Source organism: Neocloeon triangulifer, unplaced genomic scaffold (assembly GCF_031216515.1).
Source record: "Neocloeon triangulifer isolate White Clay Creek 2 clone unplaced genomic scaffold, ASM3121651v1 ptg000014l, whole genome shotgun sequence".
In the NCBI taxonomy this organism is placed as follows: Eukaryota; Metazoa; Arthropoda; class Insecta; order Ephemeroptera; family Baetidae; genus Neocloeon; species Neocloeon triangulifer.
Window position 1 is genome coordinate 7,393,814 of NW_026775556.1, and position 23,512 is coordinate 7,417,325.

The 23,512-nt window shown below is 36.6% G+C and overlaps 5 protein-coding genes across 5 annotated transcripts; 4 read left to right on the plus strand and 1 right to left on the minus strand.

The window, feature by feature from the left end:
- Nucleotides 1-1,318: 1,318 nt before the first annotated feature.
- Nucleotides 1,319-4,399, minus strand: LOC132200769 (achaete-scute homolog 1-like). The gene is made up of 5 exons (XM_059626472.1): nucleotides 4,166-4,399; nucleotides 3,262-3,900; nucleotides 2,452-2,777; nucleotides 1,916-2,024; nucleotides 1,319-1,856 (listed from the first exon to the last, which is right to left on the minus strand). Exons 3-5 carry the CDS (start codon nucleotides 2,751-2,753, stop codon nucleotides 1,671-1,673), a joined length of 597 nt encoding a protein of 198 aa, XP_059482455.1. The 5' UTR covers nucleotides 2,754-2,777; nucleotides 3,262-3,900; nucleotides 4,166-4,399; the 3' UTR covers nucleotides 1,319-1,670.
- On the plus strand, nucleotides 4,378-9,080 carry LOC132201648 (uncharacterized). Its single transcript, XM_059627974.1, has 18 exons — nucleotides 4,378-4,526; nucleotides 4,841-5,041; nucleotides 5,098-5,275; nucleotides 5,476-5,593; nucleotides 5,653-5,896; nucleotides 5,959-6,117; nucleotides 6,176-6,260; nucleotides 6,317-6,459; nucleotides 6,508-6,651; nucleotides 6,794-7,130; nucleotides 7,188-7,363; nucleotides 7,437-7,614; nucleotides 7,800-7,914; nucleotides 7,970-8,213; nucleotides 8,271-8,411; nucleotides 8,513-8,597; nucleotides 8,647-8,789; nucleotides 8,851-9,080. Exons 2-18 carry the CDS (start codon nucleotides 4,841-4,843, stop codon nucleotides 9,061-9,063), a joined length of 2,904 nt encoding a protein of 967 aa, XP_059483957.1. The 5' UTR covers nucleotides 4,378-4,526; the 3' UTR covers nucleotides 9,064-9,080.
- A 110-nt stretch (nucleotides 9,081-9,190) lies between these two features.
- Nucleotides 9,191-14,698, plus strand: LOC132201649 (uncharacterized). The gene is made up of 15 exons (XM_059627975.1): nucleotides 9,191-9,404; nucleotides 9,479-9,656; nucleotides 9,749-9,866; nucleotides 9,925-10,171; nucleotides 10,226-10,384; nucleotides 10,932-11,016; nucleotides 11,077-11,367; nucleotides 11,873-12,075; nucleotides 12,204-12,396; nucleotides 12,461-12,575; nucleotides 12,625-12,868; nucleotides 12,948-13,106; nucleotides 13,438-13,668; nucleotides 13,716-14,033; nucleotides 14,204-14,698. Exons 1-15 carry the CDS (start codon nucleotides 9,282-9,284, stop codon nucleotides 14,531-14,533), a joined length of 2,994 nt encoding a protein of 997 aa, XP_059483958.1. The 5' UTR covers nucleotides 9,191-9,281; the 3' UTR covers nucleotides 14,534-14,698.
- Nucleotides 14,699-14,831: 133 nt separating this feature from the next.
- Nucleotides 14,832-17,891, plus strand: LOC132200768 (glycoprotein-N-acetylgalactosamine 3-beta-galactosyltransferase 1-like). Its single transcript, XM_059626471.1, has 6 exons — nucleotides 14,832-15,742; nucleotides 15,802-16,049; nucleotides 16,114-16,252; nucleotides 16,306-16,547; nucleotides 16,764-16,921; nucleotides 16,980-17,891. The coding sequence occupies exons 1-6, from the start codon at nucleotides 15,630-15,632 to the stop codon at nucleotides 17,112-17,114; spliced, it is 1,035 nt and encodes a 344-aa protein (XP_059482454.1). The 5' UTR covers nucleotides 14,832-15,629; the 3' UTR covers nucleotides 17,115-17,891.
- Nucleotides 17,892-18,789: 898 nt separating this feature from the next.
- LOC132201179 (uncharacterized) lies at nucleotides 18,790-22,802 on the plus strand. The gene is made up of 12 exons (XM_059627140.1): nucleotides 18,790-18,949; nucleotides 19,044-19,339; nucleotides 19,409-19,710; nucleotides 19,766-19,983; nucleotides 20,122-20,332; nucleotides 20,391-20,677; nucleotides 20,991-21,120; nucleotides 21,174-21,397; nucleotides 21,463-21,625; nucleotides 21,688-21,903; nucleotides 22,177-22,392; nucleotides 22,448-22,802. Exons 1-12 carry the CDS (start codon nucleotides 18,890-18,892, stop codon nucleotides 22,573-22,575), a joined length of 2,451 nt encoding a protein of 816 aa, XP_059483123.1. The 5' UTR covers nucleotides 18,790-18,889; the 3' UTR covers nucleotides 22,576-22,802.
- The last annotated feature ends 710 nt before the right edge of the window (nucleotides 22,803-23,512 follow it).

Below are 23,512 nucleotides of genomic sequence, written 5' to 3' on the forward strand. Positions count from 1 at the left end.
ATTATGCTCTTGTTAACGGCAGATAATTACTGTCCAGTGAAATAATACTAATGCGACTGCGACACGATTATTCAATTTTTAAAATTGCAATAAATTTATGTAATAAAAACAACAACAAATAATGTGTGTGTATATAGCACAACTTAATTGTAATGAATACAAAATACTGGGCATGTATTGCTCATCTAAAATATCTAGCTTTTCAAAATAAACTAATAATATCCTTTTATAAAAAATATAATTTATTGTACATTGACCTCATTATATAAATACAAATGTTGAACAGAGCTTTTAAAAGCTATTATAAAACAAGATTTGCATTAAATATAATGGTGCTTGCCTTCTGCAATTAAACTCAATTAAGAGCACAGGACGATGAGAAATAAAAATAAATGAGTGGTCAAAGTTATAAAGGTGAGTTTAAATGTGTGTAAAAATAGCCCGTTAAAAGTGAATTATGTTTATATTTTACAATAGCCTGCATACAGTCGTCAAATATACATCTTAAAATTCTCAAAAAGTCAATTAAGTCAATTTCACCTATACGTTTATTATGAGAGCGCAGCGAGAACACGGCAAAACTTGATTATGCTGATATCGAGCTGTCAAATTTCATCAGCCACTTCGCTTTTTGCCTCTCAGCTACATAATATGCATGCTTGCTGCGCGTGATTTAGCTTTCCGATGGCGCCTCCCAAAACAAGTAAATATTAATTGGGAAATCCTTTCTACGCGTAAATTTTCACTACGATAAATTTTCCTGCTATGGAAATTGGGAGATCGTCTGCTGCGCAATTCCTTTTAATGGGTCCATCAAATTGCGCACTTAAAAATTTAAGCAACAGACGTCACGGCAGGATAACTCCACACCCTCAATGTACCACTTAACCGAATGCGTTGCAAGCTTGCTTATTATTGAAAGTAGTGAAACCAACACAAAATATATTCCTTTTTTTAATAAAAAATTCATTACAAGTTGGTATTATTTTATTCATTTTCACATGCATTTTGCTTGTCTCCAACCTTCTTTCAATTAAAAAAAATAATATATTAATTTTACATGCAGTGGCAATTGTCGCCATTGATAAATTGCCCTCTCACAATTACTCTGCACTTTACACTTCCCTATTGAAGTGATAGTTTATGTAACCGCGTGATTTTCAAGGGGCAGCAGCACCATTATAAGCTGTGTTGTGCTAGATAGAGTCAATGACCGACCTTAATATACATTCAGAAATGACGTTCTGGAAACACTTTCAATTTTAATTTAAAGCAAAAGCAAACCTGTCTGAGTCTGAATTGAAATAGTGAGCTGTGAACTTGTAGTGGAAATCTCAGTTTCCTTTCAATCTAGTTTTACAATATTTTTTTTTTAATAAAACAATAATTGGAGCTTTTAATTTATAAAATTTTATTTGGAATTATGCTTTAAACACTAATTACAATGAAGTGCAGTAAAATTAACCTAAAAGTGTGCAAAAACACTGAACTTTTGGCTCATTAGGAATACAGTGTTGTAAAAAGAGAGCAATGAAGGAAGCAGGTGCAAAACACCCGAAAAATTTAATGACTAGCAACTTTCTTTGAGCTACTGAGGACTTAATTTTACATTGGAGATCCTGACTGAGAGGAGCTGCTTAAAAAAATGAGATAAATAAATGCGTAAAAAATCAGTACTGGTAGTTTTCGATGAGGACTGCTTGTGAGGTTGCGTAGGCTGACATATTGTTGGTGCAGTTGGAGCAATTGTTGCAGTCGCCCCAACAGCAGGCGGTACTGGAGGACACGTTACCTGACGACAGGGAGGCGCCGTCACTTGCAAGAGAGTCGTGCAAACTTGAGTTTGGAGTATAATTCTAATAAAACATAACAAATTTTAGTTTGAATTGATAATTACTTTGAGGGAAAAATTCACCTGACTGGTTGGCGCGGTTGTTTCATTGGCCGACTCTAGCATGTCCTGCAGTATGTAGATGTAGTCGATTGCACGCTGCAGGGTTTTTACTTTGCTCACTCTCTTCCCTCTTTATAGAAAACAAATTAATAAGTTTATATCACAATTTTACTGTTTAAAAAAATGTTTTCCATAAATAATTTGTATTGTTAGAAGTAAAATTATGTTTCATTATAATTTTATTATTATTTTTTTTTAATTTAGAGATAATAAATACCACATCTATCTACTATTTTTTTATTAATTTGATATTTCTATTTGTTACAAATTGCTCTTCTGTTTGCTGAAAAATGTACGTTTAGATAATAAAGATATAAAATTTGCTTATTGATTTTGTTCCATTTATGAGCAATTCAGTAAAATAAAAATTAGTTTATCAATAAATCAATCATTCATCAAGGAACAGCAACAAATTCATTAAAAAGTTAACCAGATTGCCAAAACCTAATAGCAGTTTGTGCATTCTTTGAAACAAAATGTAGCCTAAAAAAGTATACCTTGAAGCAGCCGTGTCGCCAGGTACTGCCTGTCGCAGCCGGTAAAAGGCAGTGTTGACGGCCTGAACCCTTCTGCGCTCCCTGGCGTTCCTCCTAGCCACCATCTGGGGCGGCTTGTCCTTGTGTGGCACGTGTCGGTAGCCACCCTTCTTAATGCGTTGTCCGCGGACGGCCCTAGAGGATGATGGGAGCTGTTTTGTTGTTGCGCGACAATTTCGATCGGAGGGAAAAGCACCTGTAGGCTGTTCGTCGTCGCAAGGTGGGAACAGGCACTTCAGGTAGTCCACTGGTGGCGGAGACATCTTTGAACCTCAAATATGTGATTTCTAAAATAAAAATCAAAATAATTTTATTTATTTAAAAGTGATGTTATAATTAACTTCATTTTATTAACCCAATCAGGCAAAATTTTCAAACTTATACAAATCCAAATTTGGGTTTTGAAAAGAGTAAAAGCATGAATAATAAAAATTTTATTTTATTGTAAAAATATTAAAAAAAAAATATCATGTGGTGTTTGAATTGAATCAACCCCCGATCACGAATTCTTCTATAAAGAATTATCTAGTCTATGGGCATGGATTGGTCGCTCTTTCATTTTTATTTGGCAATAACAAGATATTGAAAGTTTTAAATTAAATTCAACAATATTTTTTAGCTTTCAAATCAAAATAAAAAATTAATTTAGTTTAGATTTCAATAATTTCTGTCTATCTCAAAAAAAGCACACAGATAAATTTGATTTACAATAATAAAAAAGTTGGCCAATGAAAATTTTGTCTGTAAAATGATAAATAAATATGTCATTACCTGGATTTTTAGACAACTTTGCTCCAAAGCCCTTAATCCATGACTTGGGCTGTGCGTGTGTTTCACGTGCGAGTGCCTGATCAACATTGAGGTGGTTTGGCGCGTGCCACCGATAAAATAAGCGGCCCGGCGATCATTTTCATTGCTGGCTGCTCCTTGGGCCCGCATAACAAAATACATAATAAAGTATCACCTGCCGAGAGATCGGCGCGAGGAGGAGAGAGAAAGAGAGACGGTTTTTTTCTACCCGCCGCCGCCGTACTATAATCAGTAATTAGCGCGCGCTGCAGATCATCGCGGCTGCATTTGGCCATTTTTCAGGGCTCCTCGGCAGCTGCCCTTCCAGCCGCTCCCGCTTCAGCTGCCCATTCTTACATATTCCAGCCTGAATTTTACAATATCTCTCTTTTCCATCTCTCTTTCTCCACAACGATCGTTTTTTGGCCGCACGCGCCGGGCTGATTGTTTTATTATTTTCCACTTCGGCCGTGTGTGCGAGTCTTCTCTCCCACACAAAATAACGCGCCTCATGCTAAAGCCGACCATGGTTTTGAATTGATTCATTTGGCCCCAGACATATGGTCCGGAAAACTGATTCCTGGTTAGTGCGTCAGTTGGCTGGCCGACGATTGTTGTTTGCTTGGGAAAGATTTTATTCTGATTTAGTGATTTAAAATGAGAGACAAGATAATAATGTCATTAGAAATTTTAAGAATGAAATTTATATAAGTTGAAAAATAATTTAAAATAATTTTAATTTACAAAAATTTAGAAATTATGATGCTTAGTTAATTGATCACTCATGATAAACCAAAAATCTAATTAAAAGCCATAAAATCTTCAGTAATTAAATTATATTAATCTAAGTGATAGTAACAATGAACGAGTGAATTTTAACGCTTACCATGTTTTGTTAGAAAAACAGTTAAAATAATATAACAATAATGAAACAACTCGCAAAGATGCAGAAGAGCAGAAAGAGAAGATTAAAAAAGCGACTTTATCTTGCTTGCGCTGGAGTCCCACTCTGTACAAAGAATTTGCGATTTAAGCGCAGGATAGAAAAGTGTTTTGACTTCTTCATTGCCCTGCAATGGACCCTTAACACGCACAAGAGGCTGCCTGCCACTTCCAAGAGATGCAAATGATTATGAAAACGATAACATTGTACACGGCTTATCACGCACTCGATTGGCCAACCCCAGCCGCAGATATATGGGGAGTGCGAATTGCATTTACGTTATTTTTATTGGAAGGGAATCAAGGTGAGTTGTGCCGAGCTTATCGTTTCTATTGCCAAATATCGCTCCTACGCAGCGTAATTCAGCAAAGAATCTAGGCCTCTTCGATAAATTTTTTTTCTTTTTTTTTTAAATTAAATTTAAATTCAAAGAAATTCTTACGCATCAATTAAATTCATCCGTTTGAAATTTGGTTCAGAAATTCTAAACGTAGAAAAGCTACGTAGAAAGCTTCTCTTTAAATTTGCAATTTTATACATGCATTTTTGAAAAATGCATGTATTAAATTAAATGATTTTTCTAAATTGATGTTTTATTTTATCAATTATTTATTTCAGATGCGCGTTTTGACAATTTTGTTCTTTTTGAGCGCTGCGTTTTTTGCAAACGCGGCTGTCAATCCCGCCAGCGAACTGGATTGGAATTCGCTTGGCGAAATTTTGAACATTGATGGAGCTAAGTTGGAAAAGCTGCAGATGATGCAGAAACATTTTGCAGATTCGAGGGCGAGCGATCTTCCTGACGTGGGTTTGCCGACAGTAGGGACGAAATTATAAAATCGGGCATAAAGGATTAATTCATTTTCTCAAATTAGCCTGACATGATCAAACGCCAGGGCTACCCTGCCGAGATCCATTACGTCACCACTGAGGATGGATATATTTTGCAAATGCACCGAATCCCCAACCCGGGAAAGCCAGTCATTTTCCTGCAGCACGGTCTTTTATGCAGTTCGGCCGATTGGGTCATGATGGGACCTGATTTGGGGCTTGGTAACCAAATTTTTTACTTCAGATTGCGTAACCGTGCGCTTATTTCTTTCGATAACGTCCCATATTTTCGATACTTGAAAAAAAATGATATAACTACTTATGCGGTAAATATTATCTGCACTCTCCGGCCGTTATATAAAAAAGCAATTGAAAAACTGCGATAAAATATTTTTACAACTCAATTTTGTTATTCAAAACAGCCTATCTGCTTTTCCACCGAGGCTATGACATCTGGATGGGCAACTGTCGTGGAAATACTTATTCCAGAAACCACACCACCCTGAATCCGGACACAGATTCGGAATTCTGGAATTTCTCGTGAGATTTTAATTTCAATTTTGGAAATTAGTTTATTTAAAATTTTGACCCAATTTTAGTTGGCACGAAATGGGTCACTTCGACATCACGGCCGAAATTGACTATGTGCTTGGCCAGACGGGCGAAACGCAGCTGGTCTATATGGGACACTCTATGGGCACGACGCAGTTCTTTGTCATGGTCTCCGAGAGGCCCGAGTACAACGCTAAAATCAGGCAGATGCACGCTCTCGCACCTGTAGCTTTCATGGGCGGAGTGCGCAGTCCCCTTGCTCTGCTCGCACCTTTTGTCGATCAACTCGAGGTTGGCAATTTTTAAACTTGATTAAATTGACGTAAATTTTGATTATTCCTTCAAATTTAAAGTGGGTTTTGAACATGTTTGGCGTCGATGAGTTTTTCCCCAGCACCGAATTTCTGGAATTTATCGGAGCGAGTTTGTGCCGCGATGGAGCTTTTACTCAGGCCATCTGCAGTAACGTCCTCTTCTTGCTCTGCGGTTTTGACTCAAAGCAGCTGAACGAGGTAAAAAATATATGCGAATGTAGAGAATTTCCTATAAATGCAAACGATTATCCCGCAGACTACCATGCCAATAATTATCAGCCACACGCCTGCCGGCGCCTCCTCCAAGACTGTTCTGCACTACACTCAGGAAATTAATTCTGGTTAGAAAATTATTATTATTATTAATTTTCAGATTGTAATCTAATCAAATCCACAGATAAATTCAGGCAGTATGACTATGGCTATTTTGACAACATGGACCATTACGGCCAGCACGCGCCCCCGCAGTACGACTTGTCGAAAATCACGGCGAATATTTATTTGCACTACAGTGAGAACGATTGGATGTCACATCCCAATGTATGTTTGAACTGAAAATTGTGAACCATTAATAATTTTTTTCCTCAGGACGTGACTCAACTGTATAATCAGTTGGCAAGCTGCCAGGGAAAGTTCAGGGTGCCACTGCCTGAATTCAACCACCTTGACTTCCTTTGGGCCATTGATGTTAAAACGCTCCTGTACAACACAATTTTCTCACTATTGAACAGACCTTAATTATTTACAAACGTGTAATTGTTTACAAAGTTGAATATATTTTTACAAAAAAAACCTATTGCTCCACAAGAATTTTGTTTTATTTTTCCCTTTTTCTACATTTTCAACCTCAATTTATGGAAAATTTATTGAATAGATAACCAGTTCTAGACGCACCTTGGTCTTGACCTCTTGGCCTATATTTTTAAAAACGCTGCGATCCTTACTAAATTCCATGTCAGCAAAATTAACGCGCACAAAAGCTGACGTGAAGAAAGACAATCTTGCAAAAAAATCAAAGTGCTTGATGGCGCCGCTTACAAGTGTAGTAATTTGTCTGCTGGTCAGCTTTTTGTCGCCAGTGACCTTTGGCCTCAGTGTCATGGATCGCAAGCACCGACAGATATTAGCGGCATTCAATATTTCTCAAAACAGAACCACCGGACAAACGCCAGTAGTTAATTTTCTTCCTGACTCTAATCCCCGAAAAAAACGTGAGTTTTGAATGCTAAAAAAAATCCACGAGATTTTAAATAATTTTGGCTAAAAAGCTGGCGTGAAACAAAATAAGCGCTACCCCGGCCGCCGTCGATGTGGCCCAGACACCCCAAACGAGCTCCAAACTACAGTGGACCTGCCATTGCCCCTGAAATCAATAAGAATCTCGGGCGACATGATTTTTCTAGATGATGTCTGTTATTATGACATTGACATGGATTTGACTACGGTATTTTTTTTAATTCAATTTAATAATTTAATTACTCTATACAATAAACGAATAAAAAATATATTTCTTCAAGCCGCAAATGATACGAAGGAGAGGCTACCCTGCTGAATCTCACTCAGTGAAAACCGAGGACGGTTATATTTTGGGTTTGCATAGAATTCCCAATCCGGGAAAGCCCCCGATTTTACTGCAACACGGAATTGTATCCAGTTCAGCAGTATGGGTTTTAACAGGGCCTGAAAAAAGTTTGGGTATATATTTAATTTTTCTTTTTAACTAATTGATGTCAAATTAAAAAAAAAGGTTTAAAGTTTTGTTTTTATTATTCAATATTTTTAATTTTGAAGGTAGTGTACATATTTTTATGTTCAGGGTTTTATTTGAAATACCAATATTTTTAATTAATAGGTTATATTCATTAAATTTTAAACTGCAGCCTACATATTGTGGAGGGAAGGCTATGACGTTTGGATGGGAAATTACAGGGGCACCGAATACTCAAGAGCACACATATCAATTACATCTTCCGACGAAAAATTTTGGGATTTCAGGTGATTAAATACAAACTACATAATATTTTTCTTTTCATTCTTAAAATTTGTATAGCTGTCATGAACTTGGAATATATGATCTCCCAGCCTTCATTGATTACATCTTAAAGTGGACCTTTAGCACAGAGTTGGACTACATTGGTCACTCATTGGGGACAACAGGGTTTTTTATAATGACCGCCGAGCGCCCAGAATACAATAATAAAATTCGACAAATGCACGCTTTTGCGCCGGTTGCATTTGTGTGGAAACTGATGAACCCGCCCCTTCAAGCTCTGCAACTTTTGAGTAAACTGAATGTGAGCTGAAAATAAGATTATACTGTATATAAATAATTTTGATCAAACTCCCTTCAGGCAACAGAGGTAGAGCTGAATACAAATTTACTAACGACCCTAGGACAAAGGATGTGTGCTGGAGATGAATTTTTTCCGCAGGCACTTTGTTCGTCTTTGCTTTTTCTCTTCATCGGTTTTGAACCGGGGCACTTTGACAAAGTACTTTTTACATTTACAGAATTCAAGTTTTAATTTCTTGAGTTCATTTCTTAAGTGTTCATAAGTACACGCACGAGGTTAATGAGAACTTTTTTTAATAGAAACTGATTCCCTTGATAGTGGCTCACACTCAGTCCGGCACTCCTATGAAAATTTTGCGTCACTATGGACAAATTTACACTTCAGGTATTAAAAAAAAGAAATTTGAATAAAATAAGTAAATTTTTATTTCTAGGCAAATTTGCACAATACAATTATGGAATACGGGAGAATATGGAAAGATACAAATCCCCATTTCCACCGAATTATGATTTAAGAAAAATAACAGCCCCTACATATTTGTATTACGGTAATAATGACCGGATTGTGCCAATCGCAGTAAGTTTTATTTTTTCCTCGTCATTTTTTTCCAAAAAAAAAAAATTGAATAAAATTACAGGACGTAATAAAATTGAGCAATTTGCTGCCCAATGATTATTTGTACAAAGTGCCTGACGCCAAATTCAACCATCTTGACTTTCTCTGGTCTGACGACGTGCAGGAGCTACTGTACGACAGGCTTTTGGACAATCTCAGTCATCGACCAAAGAGGCACCGCCGTTTGAACCGACGACGTACCCTCAAGGATATCTATGTGAATTATTCCAATTAGCGATAAGCGTTGACACAAAACAATAAACAAGTTCTTATAAAATTTCAATTGCTTTTTTGATTTGATTCCAATTCACGATACGAGACCTCTTGAGAGTTCAATCTCGGAAAGTGTTCACATGCAAAGGTTTTCATTCGCCACCAGATAAGCAGCTTTTTTACGTATAAAAGAAATCCAGGGGCCACGACCGAGTCACGTTAGAGCCAAGCCCCTATGCAATGGTTAAAGGTTGTCGCAAAATCCTCCTAGCGCTCGGGACCCTCGCTCTCTTGCAAGCTTCGTGTGGGTTTTCCTTAGAAAACCGCGAATATGTGCCTCACCCAGATATTGGCGCTACGCCGGTTAGTAATTTTAATTATAATATAAAAACCAACTAAGGATTAATTTGATTTTAAAATTCATTACAATTCTACAGCCCGAGATGATCGTTAGACGCGGCTATCCAGCTGAAACTCACTTCGTAACTACAGTCGATGGCTATATTCTGCAAATGCACAGAATACCCCAGCCCGGAAAGCCGGTGGTCTTTTTGCAGCATGGATCCCTTTCTAGCTCTGCTGATTGGCTTCTGATGGGACCTGAGAGCTCACTTGGTAAAAAAATTTAATGCATTTATATTTAAAATTAAATATTTTGAAATTTAGAATATTTAGTGACATAGTGACATTCAAATTGTATTTTGTAGCTTATTTCTTGTTCGACAATGGCTATGATATTTGGATGGGCAACGCTAGAGGCAACACCTATTCCAAGAACCACACCTATTTGTCCGTCGAAAGCAACTCTAAATTCTGGGATTTCACGTAACAAAAAATAAATTGAATTAATAATTTTTGGAAATTATTTTAATTTCTGGTGTAGATTCCATGAAATGGGTATTTACGACTTGCCGGCTGAAATTGATTATGTATTGGAAAATACCGGTCAGGCTCAGCTCAATTACGTTGGGCACTCGATGGGCACAACGCAGTTTTTCGTCCTCGGCTCCGAGCGGCCCGAGTACAACGCCAAGATTAGACAGATGCACGCTTTGGCTCCGGTGGCCTTCATGGGCAGGGTCAGGTCGCCCCTGCTGTGGGCCCTTGTACCCTGGGTTTGGCAATTTGAGGCAATAAATTTTACATGGTGGTTTTTCAAATTATTTATTTAATATTTATTTCAGTGGTGGAGTGGTGTTCTGGGTAACGGCGAATACATGCCCAGCCCCGAGTTCAGCGAGTCGGTCGCAAATGATATGTGCGCTGACGGCTCATACTTGCAAGAAATTTGCATGATGCAACTTTTCATGCTTTGCGGATTTGACGCGGAACAGTTCAATGAGGTAAGATAATAATAAATTATATATAAATAAAAAATGGTAGCATTTAATTAAAAAACAAAATGCTGCGAAATATTCAGGTTATAGTTAGTTATTTTACTGTGACAACTTGACCAGTGTATTTTTATGAAAAGAAATTCAAGAAATAAAATTTCTTTTGACAAAAATAGCAAATTAACTTGATTAAATTTTTTAAGGATAATTAAATTTATCCTTTTTCTTATTATTGTTGTTTATGTGTCTAAACAATGTGATGTATCAATTTGGACAAATGAACAATAACGATAATAATAACAATAACAATAATAATAAGGATAAAGTTAATTAACCCTAATAATTTTAATCAAGATAATTTGAAAATTTTGTTAAAAGTTAATTTCTTGGTTTTTTTATAAGTAAGAATATAATTGTCTAGTTATTACGGAAAAATAACTAATAAAAAAACTGAAAATGAAATTTACCTGTGTTATTTTATGGTTATCATAGTTTAATTTAAAATATTACTTAAATTAGGATACGAATATTAAAAACTTATTAATATATTTTCTAGACCGCTTTGCCCTTAATGCAAGCTCATTCCCCTGCTGGCACCTCAACCAAAACAATCATCCACTTCGCCAAGCACGTAGCTTCATGTACTATTCCATGCAAATATTCGCTCTCCGATACTAATAAGAACCGTATTTTTTATATAGGGGAATTCCAGCAATATGACTATGGTTGGGTCGAAAACATGATTGTCTATGGACAAATGCTGCCCCCTAACTACCACCTCAACAAGGTCATCGCCCCTGTATACTTGCACTACGCCGACAACGACTGGCTGGCGCATCCCCTGGATGTGCAGAGAATTGAGAACAACATTGGTAACCTGAAGGCCATGGTCAGAATGGCACCTCCTTCGTTCAATCACATCGATTTCATTTGGGGAATCGACGCGACCACTCTTGTCTACGAGCCTCTTCTCGCTTTCCTTCTTCAAGAATAAAATGAAGAAGGGAAAAAACTAAATTTTGAGTGAAATTGCACATATCAAAATAAAACACAAAACGTGACTTTTATCTGCTGCACCTAGTTGACTTACGAGAATCGCATCAAGCTGATAAAGAGCATACTTGAAACTTAAAACGTTGTAACGTAACACATTTTATCTCCTACATTGTTTTCATATCTCTGATTAAAGCATATTACGTAAAGTTGTAAATATATAATTTAATTTATAAACAAATATGCACTCGATCGCAGCGGAGTCCACAAATGAGTCAGTTTGCGGGTGAATCACAATAAAAGAAGCCAATAATAGCACCCTCGTGCGTGGTCAAACAGAGGATGTGTAATTAGATTAACGGCTTTTGTCACACATCCATATTATGTACAAACGCGTGCCACTTCCTTTGTCTTTGCGCAGGATCGTCGATAAATTTATAACGAACAGAGCAGCGACCTTGTCTGCAGTGAACCGAATATCAAGAGTTCATATTGATAATTGAGCGTTTATTGGTGCTAGTGTCTGCGTGGAAAATATGAGCCCTTTGGAGAGAAGTGCGACGCAGATCGGCTGCTTTGTCCTGCTGCTCGCATTAGCAAATCGAATTGGAGCTTTGCACGTGTTTGATGCTGGTGATGAGGCTATAAAAGGTCACCGAGTAGGAAATGACACTGCCACACAAGATGAATATGTCGATTTGAACCCGGTAATGATTACATACAATTTTAATAGGCCGCATGAAATAAAAATAATATTTAAAGAATAAGAAAACAACCGTACAATTTTCTTTAGTTTAAATTATATGCTTATTTTTATGTCATTATTATTAAACAGGCCCAGATGATTGCTAGAGCAGGCTACCCTGCTGAGTCGTACATAGTGACCACCGACGACGGCTATCTCTTAACTCTGGACAGAATTCCTCCCATAAAAGATGGACCTGGTCAAAAGCACCCAGTTTTCCTGCAACACGGCCTTGTGTCGTCGTCAGCAGATTGGCTCATTCTAGGGCCAAGAAAATCTCTTGGTAAAATTTGTAACTAAAATTTTTGAAAATTTTCACCCCAATCTTTTTTTTTTTAAATTCTCAGCATACTTATTGGCGGATGAGGGATTTGACGTGTGGCTTGGAAACGTACGAGGCAACACATACTCAAGAGCCCACCTCAATTATTCTACTTCAAGTTCTAAATTTTGGAACTTTTCGTTAGTAAAATCTTGTAAAAAATATTTTAATATATAATTTTTTAATTAGATTCCATGAAATGGGCTATTATGACCTGCCAGCGGTAACAAGTTTTATTTTACAAAAATCTGGCCAGCCTCAGCTTAGTTACGTGGGCCACTCAATGGGCACAACTATGTTTTGGGTATTTTGTTCCACCAGACCAGAGTTACAGCACAGGGTGCGCCAAATGCACGCCCTGGCCCCAGTAGCCTACATGTCACAAATGCAAAGTCCACTTAGAAATTTGGCTCCGTTTGAGAGAGAATTACAGGTTTGTACTGGAACTTAATTTTATTAGATGGAAAATTAAAAAAAGGGAATAAGTGTAATTTTTTAAAATATTTTTTTAGGTTTCGCTAGCGCTTCTCGGAGAATATGAATTTTTAAGACATGGAGCTCTGACTGGGTATCTGGAAGAGGAATTTTTGAAAATCAATCACATTGGTTCAAAAGGAGCGGAATATGTGTTTTTCTACATTTGCGGATTTGATCCAGCTCAATTTAACAAAGTATAAAAAAAAAATTTTTAAGAATTATTTCAATGTCTCCCCTCCCCTTTTAAAAACAAAGATTTGGATTTAAAATCAAATTATTGTTGAATTTTTGACACAGAAAAAGACGGTTATTACTATTGGAAATTAAATTATTCTTGCATAGATTTGATTGTTGAAAGGATCGATTCTTGTGCACAAGCCGTGATTTTGAAAGCAGAGTTCACAAGAATTTTTCAAATCTGCAGAAAAATCATGTCGTTCACCAAATACTTTCTGCTTCAGCCAAAGCTGAAGGTTTTTTTGCATCAAACTTCCAATCCAGTTGTGTCTCTAATCAATTTTCCAGACTCTGCTACCAGACATTTTGGGCCACACTCCTGCTGGTGCCTCGACGCAGACAGTTCTGCACTACCTGCAGGAGGTGAAATCGGCCAAGTTCCGGCAATACGACGAGGGAACCGCTGCCGGGAATGAGCGGAAATACGGCACGCCGGAACCACCGGAATACGACCTGAGTCTGATTGAAGTGCCCATTTTCATGCACTACAGCCTCAACGATTACCTCGCAGGAACAGAGGCAAAGAAAAAATAATTAGAAAGATAAATTGTCAAAAAAAATCTTAGGACGTGAAGGAGTTTTATGCAAAGTTGAAGGGAGGCACGGTGAAGTTGCTGCAAGTGCCTCTCAAGACCTTCAACCACCTTGACTTCATGTGGGCCAACGAAGCCAAAAAATACGTTTATGACCCAGTGATCTTGGCCCTGAAAAAGGGCACCTTGATGGCCAAGGAGAAGGCTGAGGAGCGACTAACCAAGGAAAGACTGAGTCAGGACATGCAGAATTTGTCTGCCTCGGCGACCGCGCAGAAAGAGATGGTGACCCAGAAATACAAGGAACATGTTCAGCCAACCATTAGTCTCCTTGTGCGACAGCTCCAGCAGGTGATTTTTTTTCAAAATTATAATAATCAAGATTTTTACAAATGATATTGTTTAAAATTTATATATTAAAATTTTCATTTAAATTTTATCTAATAAACTGCAATTTTTTGTAAATTTATTTTAAATATAAATTAATTAGTACATTTTGTAAACATGATTCTTTCACGCAGTTGAATGAGCGCCAAGTGAGTGCCGAGTTGACCTACCGCTGGGCCCCAGACCTCATTGGGCAACTTAAAAAACTGAAGCGGCGTGTGGCGACAGTTGAACGAGACAGGAGCTCCAAAATAGAGGCTCTCGAGAGCGAGAGAGCTGGACAGCAGCAAGAATGGTACCATTCAGCCATCAGCAGGGTCAAAAGGTACCCAGACCTGCTGGTGGTCAAATCGGCGCCGCTGCTCGATAGGATGCTCTCAACACTAGCGCATAAAGTGAACGAGACGGCTGCACAGGCTAAGCAAAGTCCTGCAAAACGGGAGGAGCAGGCGGCCAAAAAGTAGAAGACAAGAAACGGACATTGAATTTACTATGCTAAAGATTTTGAAACTTAAATAATACGTTAATTCTGAATCTGGCTAAGCTAATTATATTAAAATATTTAATGAAAACAAGAATTAAATGAAAGCGCAAATAAATTTGAAAAAATGTGTGCATATTTTCCTGCACTTTATTTTTTTTTTTAATTTTTTTCTGGATCTCATATTGTTCTTAAACAATTATTTCATGGCCACCAATGAGCTTTTGTGTTCCAAGCACTAAAAACTATCACAAAATTGTTCAAATTTTTTTTTTCAATTTAAAATTTTGCTAATTATAATGTTTTTTAATCTGGCGTAGGGCAAAGTTTGATCGAGTTTTATAATTTCAAAATTTTAATAAGTCATTTAAATAGTGGCGTTAAAATAATTTTGTTTTATTGCCTGCAAATATGGAGCATTTTTAATCGCACTACCAGAGAGTACCGCAACCTGCGCTGCATGACTGCTTAGCGGTGCAGCATTTCTTTCATTGCCAGTTAAAGACATAAAGTGGTAATAATTTATATTTGACAAAGATTCTAAACCCGGCCTCAACATCGTTGAAAAGAATGAAAACAAAAAATAAAAAAAGGCAAGGCTGCTGGTATTTTGAATAAAAATACAAAATACAGAAACTCTTTTAGCAAATGAGTCAAACAACATTTTCATATAATGTGATTTATCCAATAAATTCATGGGCTATGAGCCCAAAGATTTTTTCAGCACATTCAAAGCAACCTGCCAAATTTTCTTGCACTTTTAATATAGAATAACAATACATATTATTTAAGTTATAATAAAACAACAAAATACAATTTTATGACACTGCGGCTTTCATCATTTCCGATATTTGACAAATCAGTTCAGCCGCGTGCGTGAGCGCTACAGTCACGCTCTCATCGGAACTGTCCTGAATTCAGCCAAAAACTAGCTCGCTGTGCGACCACCACAGCGGCATTGCATTATATTCAGGATGCGCAAAGCCATCATTTAAAAAGTTTCATTCGTGCCCAACGCAAATATTTGAGCCACGACTACCTGATCCATAGTGCCATAAACTTAAGTACAGGCCATCACCATGAGTATTTTTTCCTCGGAAAAAGCCATTTTCCTTTTGGGAATTATGATTGGAAGTTTCACATCAACTGCTTTTTACACAAACTGTTTCTGGCTGTTTGGTGAAAACGAGAGGTTTATATTATTTTGTTTTAAAAAGTGATGAAAATTTAATCTTTTCTGTCTCATATTAGAATGTTAAACAAGTTAAAAACTGACAAACAAAAGGTTGCAACGATCGCTCGCAAAGATGTTGAAGTTAATCTTAAAAAATTGGAACATGCGGCCACAAATATTAAAGTTCAGCAACTGAGCAATCACCAGCGACTTTTCTGTTGGGTCATGACACATCAAAATAATCATCAAACTAAAGCATCAACTGTAAGAGCCACGTGGGGGCGATTCTGCGACACAATTTTGTTTATCAGTGATGGCCCTCAAGGTAAATTTTTTTTGTCAACTATTAGCAGCAAATAATTGAAAGTGATAAAAATTTCACTTCGCAGATATAAATTTTCCAATTGTTCATGTTGATGCTCCAAATGGCCGTTCGGGTCTTTGGCACAAAGTTCGAGCCGCTTTCAGACTCATCCATGAGAAGCATGCGAATAAGTTTGACTGGGTTTTGAAGGCCGACGATGACACGTAAATTATTTTACTATTAATTTTTTTGGTCAAATTTTAAAATAAAATTTAAGATTTGTAAACGTTAATTCGCTGAAACAGCTGCTGGCATCGTACAACCCTGAACACGCTCTCTTTTTTGGGGAGCCTTTAATTGGACATGGTTCAGAAAGCGAGTACATGGGTGGAGGAAGCGGATATATCCTGAGCAAGGAGACTTTAAAACGATTCATTCGTCTGTTGGATGATCCCAGAAGTGACGGTCAAGTTGGTTGCGACCGAAATTCAGCTACCTCAGGCGAAGACCCTTTAATTGGTTATAGCTCCCCAGATTAAAATTTTTTTTGCTAATCTCCTTTTTAAGATACCTTTAAATAATAATTATGTAGACTAAAATTTTTAAATTACCAATAATTTAATAACAAAATCCCAAACCTGGCAAACCGTGGCTTAAGTTCTAATTAAATTCTCGTTAATGTAGATTTAAAAAAATATAATGATACGTAGTACTCACCGCGTCTTCATTTCTTAGCCAGGTGCCTTTACATGCTGAACGTCACCGGCGTTGATGGACGGGACTGGACGGGAATGAATAGGTTTTCGCAGCATTCTGGTCCCACAAGAGGCGGCGGCTGGATCCAGGAAGATTTCTGGTACAAGAGATTTCAAAAATACACATCCACAATGAAAGTGCGCAATTTTTGAATTCCAAATTATATTTTACGAACGTAATAATTATTTTATACAGAATTACAATCTGGGCTGCTGTTCTAGTGTGTATATTTCATATCACTATGTACAACCGCCAATGATGCACCAGTTCCAGTACCTGACTTTCAAAGTCAACCCAATCGACACAAGCTCAGTTGTAAGGAGAGCGTAAAATGATGGAAAGCACAAAATAAAGATAATTATTTAATACTTTTTATGTTATTGGGTAGGAGTAAAAAATGAAATAGTGTAAATAATTTAACTAGATTATTCACATGCACTTCTCAAGTCGTTTGGAGTCTCAAATTTTGATTTTTTAACTGGATATTCCCAAATTTCAAGCATGATTAGAAATTTTATTAATAAAAAAAAATAATAAATAAAAATCTCAATGCAGAGAAATCAAGAATCAACTTTGATGTTTTGACCAGTTTTGACCTTTACGGATTCAAACTCATTGTAAAATTCCAAAGCGCAAAATGGAACTTCCTCTCTTCTGGCTGCATTTTATACTTTTTCTATTTTTTTTTAGTTTCACCTTCAAGCGCATTTTTCACTTAAAAACTGTAATGGGGAATACCCAATAATTATACTGTCGACCCTAATTAAATGAATCTAACGTGTCGGTATTCTCAATGTCAATACCATAAAAAAAACTCTGATTATGTTGTGCAAAGATGATCTTCTGATAATATATGTTCTCCTTGGTTAAGGTTAATAATTGCATTCTATTTATTAAATTATGGTGTGCTGACTGTTTCTAAGTCAATAATTATGCAACTGTTTCACTGTTTTGAGCTGTTTGAATTTAAAAGGTGCGTATGAAAGAAAAATAATTTTCATTAATTAATTTCATCTTTAGCGACAAAGATCTGCATGCCTATTATTTAACTTATATAATTCAATACAATTTGAAAAGTCAACCCAAATGAATATCTTGAGTGAGTAAATAAATAGAAAAATTAAAAAAAAAAAAAAAAAAAAAAACTGCTTCATAATTCTTAAATGCGTTCCTGTAATTTCTATACATATTAAGATTAACTGTGATCTAAATAAGATATATGTTCTAGTCAGAAATTTAAAAAAAATTTCACCTAATATTAACAAAACAATTTACGACTTTTTCTGTTATTAACCTTTTTATAATCGCCAATCTATATCACAAGAAGATATTGGGAGTATCTCATAAACAGGTAAAAATTTAGTGGTGCGTCGCTTGAAAGGGATTACTCTAAATTATAGTACGCACTTAAGAGATACAAATTAAAATTGTTGAATTGTTCTGCTCAGTGTCAACATTGTGAATGATGCGACACAGTGTGCAATCAAGTGCATCAGTTAGTATGACCAGACAACAAGAAGATATTGTGCGACGCGATGGGAGTGTCGGGAAACAAACGCTTTCAAACAAAAGTCACCGATTTCTTGAATGCTGGGCATAAAACTATTAAAAGATGCAATAAAATGAACAATTGTTTTGCTATAGTGCTGTGATTAAGCTTTTAAAAAACAATATAATTAATTGCTGAGAGTGCCGCTATCGGTGAGCAACGCACGCGTTGATTACAAAAACTATACGACAAGAGGAGTTTTCCGTTAAATAAACACCAAATAAACATGCGTAATTTTGTATCTCTATTTCGCAATAAAAATTCACGTGAAAAAGAAGAGATCAAAAGCTTTTCAAAAGGGCTTTATTGCGATTATGAAAATCTTTAATTACTTTGACGTGAATTGGGTTCGCCTATCGGATTTGCAGGGGAAATGCCTGGTAACTTATACACTTGTAGGCTATTATCAACTTATATGACTCAATAATTTCATTTTAGTTCGAGGAAAAATAAAATGGGGTCACCTGTGTATCTGCTCGCTTCTTTATATAAATGCGCAGATCTTGCAGAACAAAATAATTGTACTTTTGCCGCCTAAAGGCGACAACTTGCAAACATGGTCGTCTGGAAGAGTTGTCTACTAGCATCCTTGTGGGTCTGCTTGATTTTTAATAAGGTATTAATTTATTTAGAAAAGTTAAATTCAATTTTATTAAATATTTACTAAGAGAGTTATTTGTTAGAATTTGAAAATAATAATTAAATTACAGGCTCAAGCTGATGAGCTGGAGAGTCTAGAGAACTTTTTAGAAGAGACGGTTATGTACGAAGAAGACGATGGAAAAGTTTTGGTCAACCTTTTCGACACACCAAGAGGCGTTCGAAACTTAGCACCAGTTTTCGGCAATTTCAACCCCAATCTGCGGCTTGATACGTGCAAACTTCTGGGGGAGGGCCGCTTTCCAGTATACGGCGACTGCTCGAAATACCTTGAATGCGCCAAAAACGAAAACTCCTCATCCTACACAAGGCGGATAGTGCAATGCGACTACGAAATGTGGTTTAAGTATGAAAATCTGAAGAAAAAAATTTATTTTTTTCGCATCCAACTTATATTTTTATTTATTAAACGCAGCGTGCAAGAGAAAGTGTGTAATTTGCGGAGATCTGAAAACTGCCCGTTGGGTCGTTTGGTACCGAACGCGATGGTGATCCACGACCAAAATCCAGCGCAAAGCACCGAGAGAAGCGCATCTCAAGATGTTTGCAAAGCACCAGGATTCTTTCCACAACCAGGATGCCGAGGTTTCATTCATTGCCGAGCGACCACTTCAGGCTTTGAGAGATCCGAGTACTTCTGCAGCGGACAAGGCTTTCTTTGGAACGAAAAAAATTACACTTGCGCTCCAGAGTCAGAAGTTACTTGTTCTGTTCCTTGTGAGTAAATTTAAGTAATTAAAAAAAAATCATTTTTTGCTCACAATCATATAAGTAAATGAAGAAACGTGCCTTCGAGAGTGCGTCGTGGGAGACAACAGGACTTGCCGTTACAATTTCATTGTGCACGAGTTTGTTAGCATGAGCAGTGTCCACTGCGGCAACTGCCCGCGCAACCTGGATGATTGCAACTTGCCAGGTTGCATCACCGCAGGTGGTCTATCAAAGCCCTTGATTGCCATTAATCAGAAAGTTCCTGGACCCACAATTCAAGTAAAAAAAAAACAAAACATAAAGATTAAATATATTAAAAAAAAAAAAAATACATAGAAATAATCGGAAATTTAATTGTGGCTAATTTTTAATGCTTCTGTTTATTAACAAAGATTTTATTTCATTTTAATATTCCAGGCCTGCAAAGGTGACACTTTGGTGATTACCGTGCAAAACAGGCTGCCAAGTTCAGCGGTAACAATTCACTGGCACGGTTTGCACCAACGCAAAACCCCTTTCATGGACGGCGTGCCGTACATCACACAATGCCCAATCCACCCCGGCAACACTTTCCGCTACAGCATGGAGGCTGACGTGTCCGGAACCCATTTGTACCATTCTCACATTGGTAATTTCTATATATTTTAATTTTCTTAAATAAAAACTAGTTAATTGAAATAAAAAAGGGCATTTGGAGACGGACGGCCTTTTCGGCGCAATGATAATCAGAGAGCCAAAGAAGTTGGAGCCAGGCTTGACTGGTCGGTACCAAGAAGATTTGCCGCAACACCAAATGCTTGTTTGGCATTGGTTTGAAAGGGCGGCCGACACGGAGAGTTTGGACACGAGGCTGTTGAGTCGGCGTCGAGAAGGTTTTGGTCTGATAATCAATGGCAAAGGTGTGGTTGGACGCAGATTTAATGAATTTGGAAACCCTCTGATATCTCCAATTGAAACGTACCACGTCAAATCTGTAAGTGAAAATTTATTCTCAAAAGTTATTTCTAGCTGTCTATTATAAATAATGTGACCTAAAAAATAATATTAATTAGCCATTTTATTTTAATGCGAGTTATGCGAATATGAGTCAAAATTTCTGACAGTGCGTGAAGAATAGAGCACGTGAGAAAAATTCATGGAGTTGAAAAACTTCGAATCTTGTTGATAATTTCAATTTTATGAGTATAATTATATGGTATAATTTTTTTTTAATAGAAAAAATTTCATGAAAATATCTTTTACATTCATTCTTTGTTCAAAATATCTGATTTTCATAAAATTTATAGGGAGTAAAGTACCGTTTCCGAGCAATTTACAATTCTGCCTTGAACTGTCCTGTGCAAATATCAATCGATGGCCACACACTAGATATTCTTGCAGTTGACGGTCGCCCCATTCACGCAACTGCAACTAGACGTAATAAAAAATTAACGAAATAATAAGTTGCTAATTTTTTTTCGCATTTCTAGCCCAGTCTTTCATATTAAGTGCCGGAGAGCGAGTAGATTTTGTCCCTCGTCCTATTGGGCAAACTAAAAACGCAGCATTTTACGTCCGAGCTCGCGGGCTGAACGACTGCGATGACCAAAAGAACGCGGTTAACCAGTTTGCAATTTTACGGTACGATAACTACAATGGAAAAGTCGAAAACTATCCACCCCCTTCGTACACCAACGCCATTCGATCCGGAATTGTAAGGAAATTCATATAATTATTAGCATGATTAATGTCAAATAAATAAATAAAAAATCAAATTAGACGTTCAACCTGAACCGAGACATTATAAACCCCGTCACCAATTCAAGGATGGTCTCCAGAACGGTTGCCGACCACTATGATGCCAGACCGGGAATTGATCTGAGTCTGAGTGGTACTCCCAATTACAGATTTTACATCGAAGCCAGTTTCAATTTATTCACAGGTAAAGAACTTTTCAATGGAATTTAAATTAGAGTTAAATATATAATGTAAATCAATCAACAGCGGCGGAGGGAATACAGACGGTTTTGCCGCAGCTGAACGGAATTAGCTGGAGCAGCCCTTCTTTCCCGCTTTTGACGCAATCTGAGTTGGTCAACAATGCAACCGTTTGCACCCAATACAACCGCCCTAGTAATTGCCAAAGTCGACTGTGTCAGTGCACGCACACGGTAGAAATTAAAAACGGAGACTTGGTTGAGCTCGTCATTGTGGACCCTCGTAAGTTCAAAACTTTTGATTTGAGCAATTTTTTCATTGCAACTTAAAATTTTCAGTCAAAATTTTATTTAATGTAAAGGCAAGCAATTTAATTAATTTTTTTACGAGCTCTATGAAAGTAGAGCAATGAACAATGATAGAAAAACATTAGTAAAAAAATATTTTTTTAATACTTTATTTATCATGTAAAAAGCAGCCCTTAAAATTATATTTAATTTAAATTTTTGTTTCAATTGTTTGGTTTAACATTAATTAATATTTTTTTAATAACAGGTGGTTTAAGTGACATTGGGCACCCTTTCCACCTGCACGGTTTCGCCTTCCAAGTGGTCTCCCAGTACGCTTTCCAGCAAGCGATTACAATGGATGAAGTTCGCAATCTTGTGGAAAGAAACAGAATCCCCCGAAACCGCGACGGCCCACTGAAAGACACGGTGCTTGTTGCAGGAAGAGGACTTGCCATTGTCAGATTTGTAGCCAACAACCCTGGTAAGAAATTTTGCCTAGTTCGATTAATTTAAGCTAATTAATTTCTATTCTTCAGGTTATTGGCTGTTCCATTGTCACATTTCCGAGCACATGGCCTTGGGTATGGCGCTCAACTTTAAAGTAGGAGAAAACAAAGATATGGTGCCGCCACCAAAGAACTTCCCAAGGTGTGGGAATTATTAGCAATATATATGCGCTCAAATGCTAGAAATAAAATGTAGCTCTGCGCCTCTCACATTATGTGTCTAGCATGTGTTCCAAGTTCAAGGATTTCTATAAAAATTTAATTTTTGTGGAATTATTAAATTTATAGATGAATAGTGAATAATTGTGATTTAAAAAAAAAACTGTGATCAACATTTTGTTACGCTAATAGTGAATGGGAGAAACAATAAAAATGAAATTAATAGAAATTCATACATATATTAATTTCTTTTCCTAGAACACAAAAAAATCACGAGATTGTAATTTTTAGACAATATAAACCTATAGTTTCATTAAACTTCAAAGATTGAAAAAAAATAGAGTTAAAATTAGTTTTGTGTTTAAGTGTCTTTATATTACTTTTTCCTGCTTCAAGTTTAGAGATAACCTTTACTGGCTTACTTTATTTATTCCCTGATTTGCATTATTGTCAAATTCGTTTTTAATTATGTGAACTCCACGTCTCATCTCTTTTTCTCTTCTATAATAATTTCTGTCCATTTGAACATTTTTGTCATCAATTCCATACCATCTAAGAAAAAATAACTAAATATTAAAGAGCCAATTAATTTAAAATTTGTCTTACGTAACTATCTTGTTCTAAAACAATGTGAGGAAATATTTTTATATTTGTCAAAAATGATTAGACCTGACATTTTTTGGACGCGCGCATCAACATTAATAATGTTGCTAATAAACGGCCCAATTAAACGATACAAAAGAGCAATACATTATTTTAATTGTTTTAAAAGACTAAAAATAAGTAATGATGCGCTTTGTACTTACCTTAAAACAAGGCATGCCTCCTACTGGAAACCACTGCAAAATAATTATGCGGTCTGATGGTCATGATATATGATTGTCGCACGATGAAGAAATTTCCGGATTGTGCATTGAGCGTTTACATCGATGGACT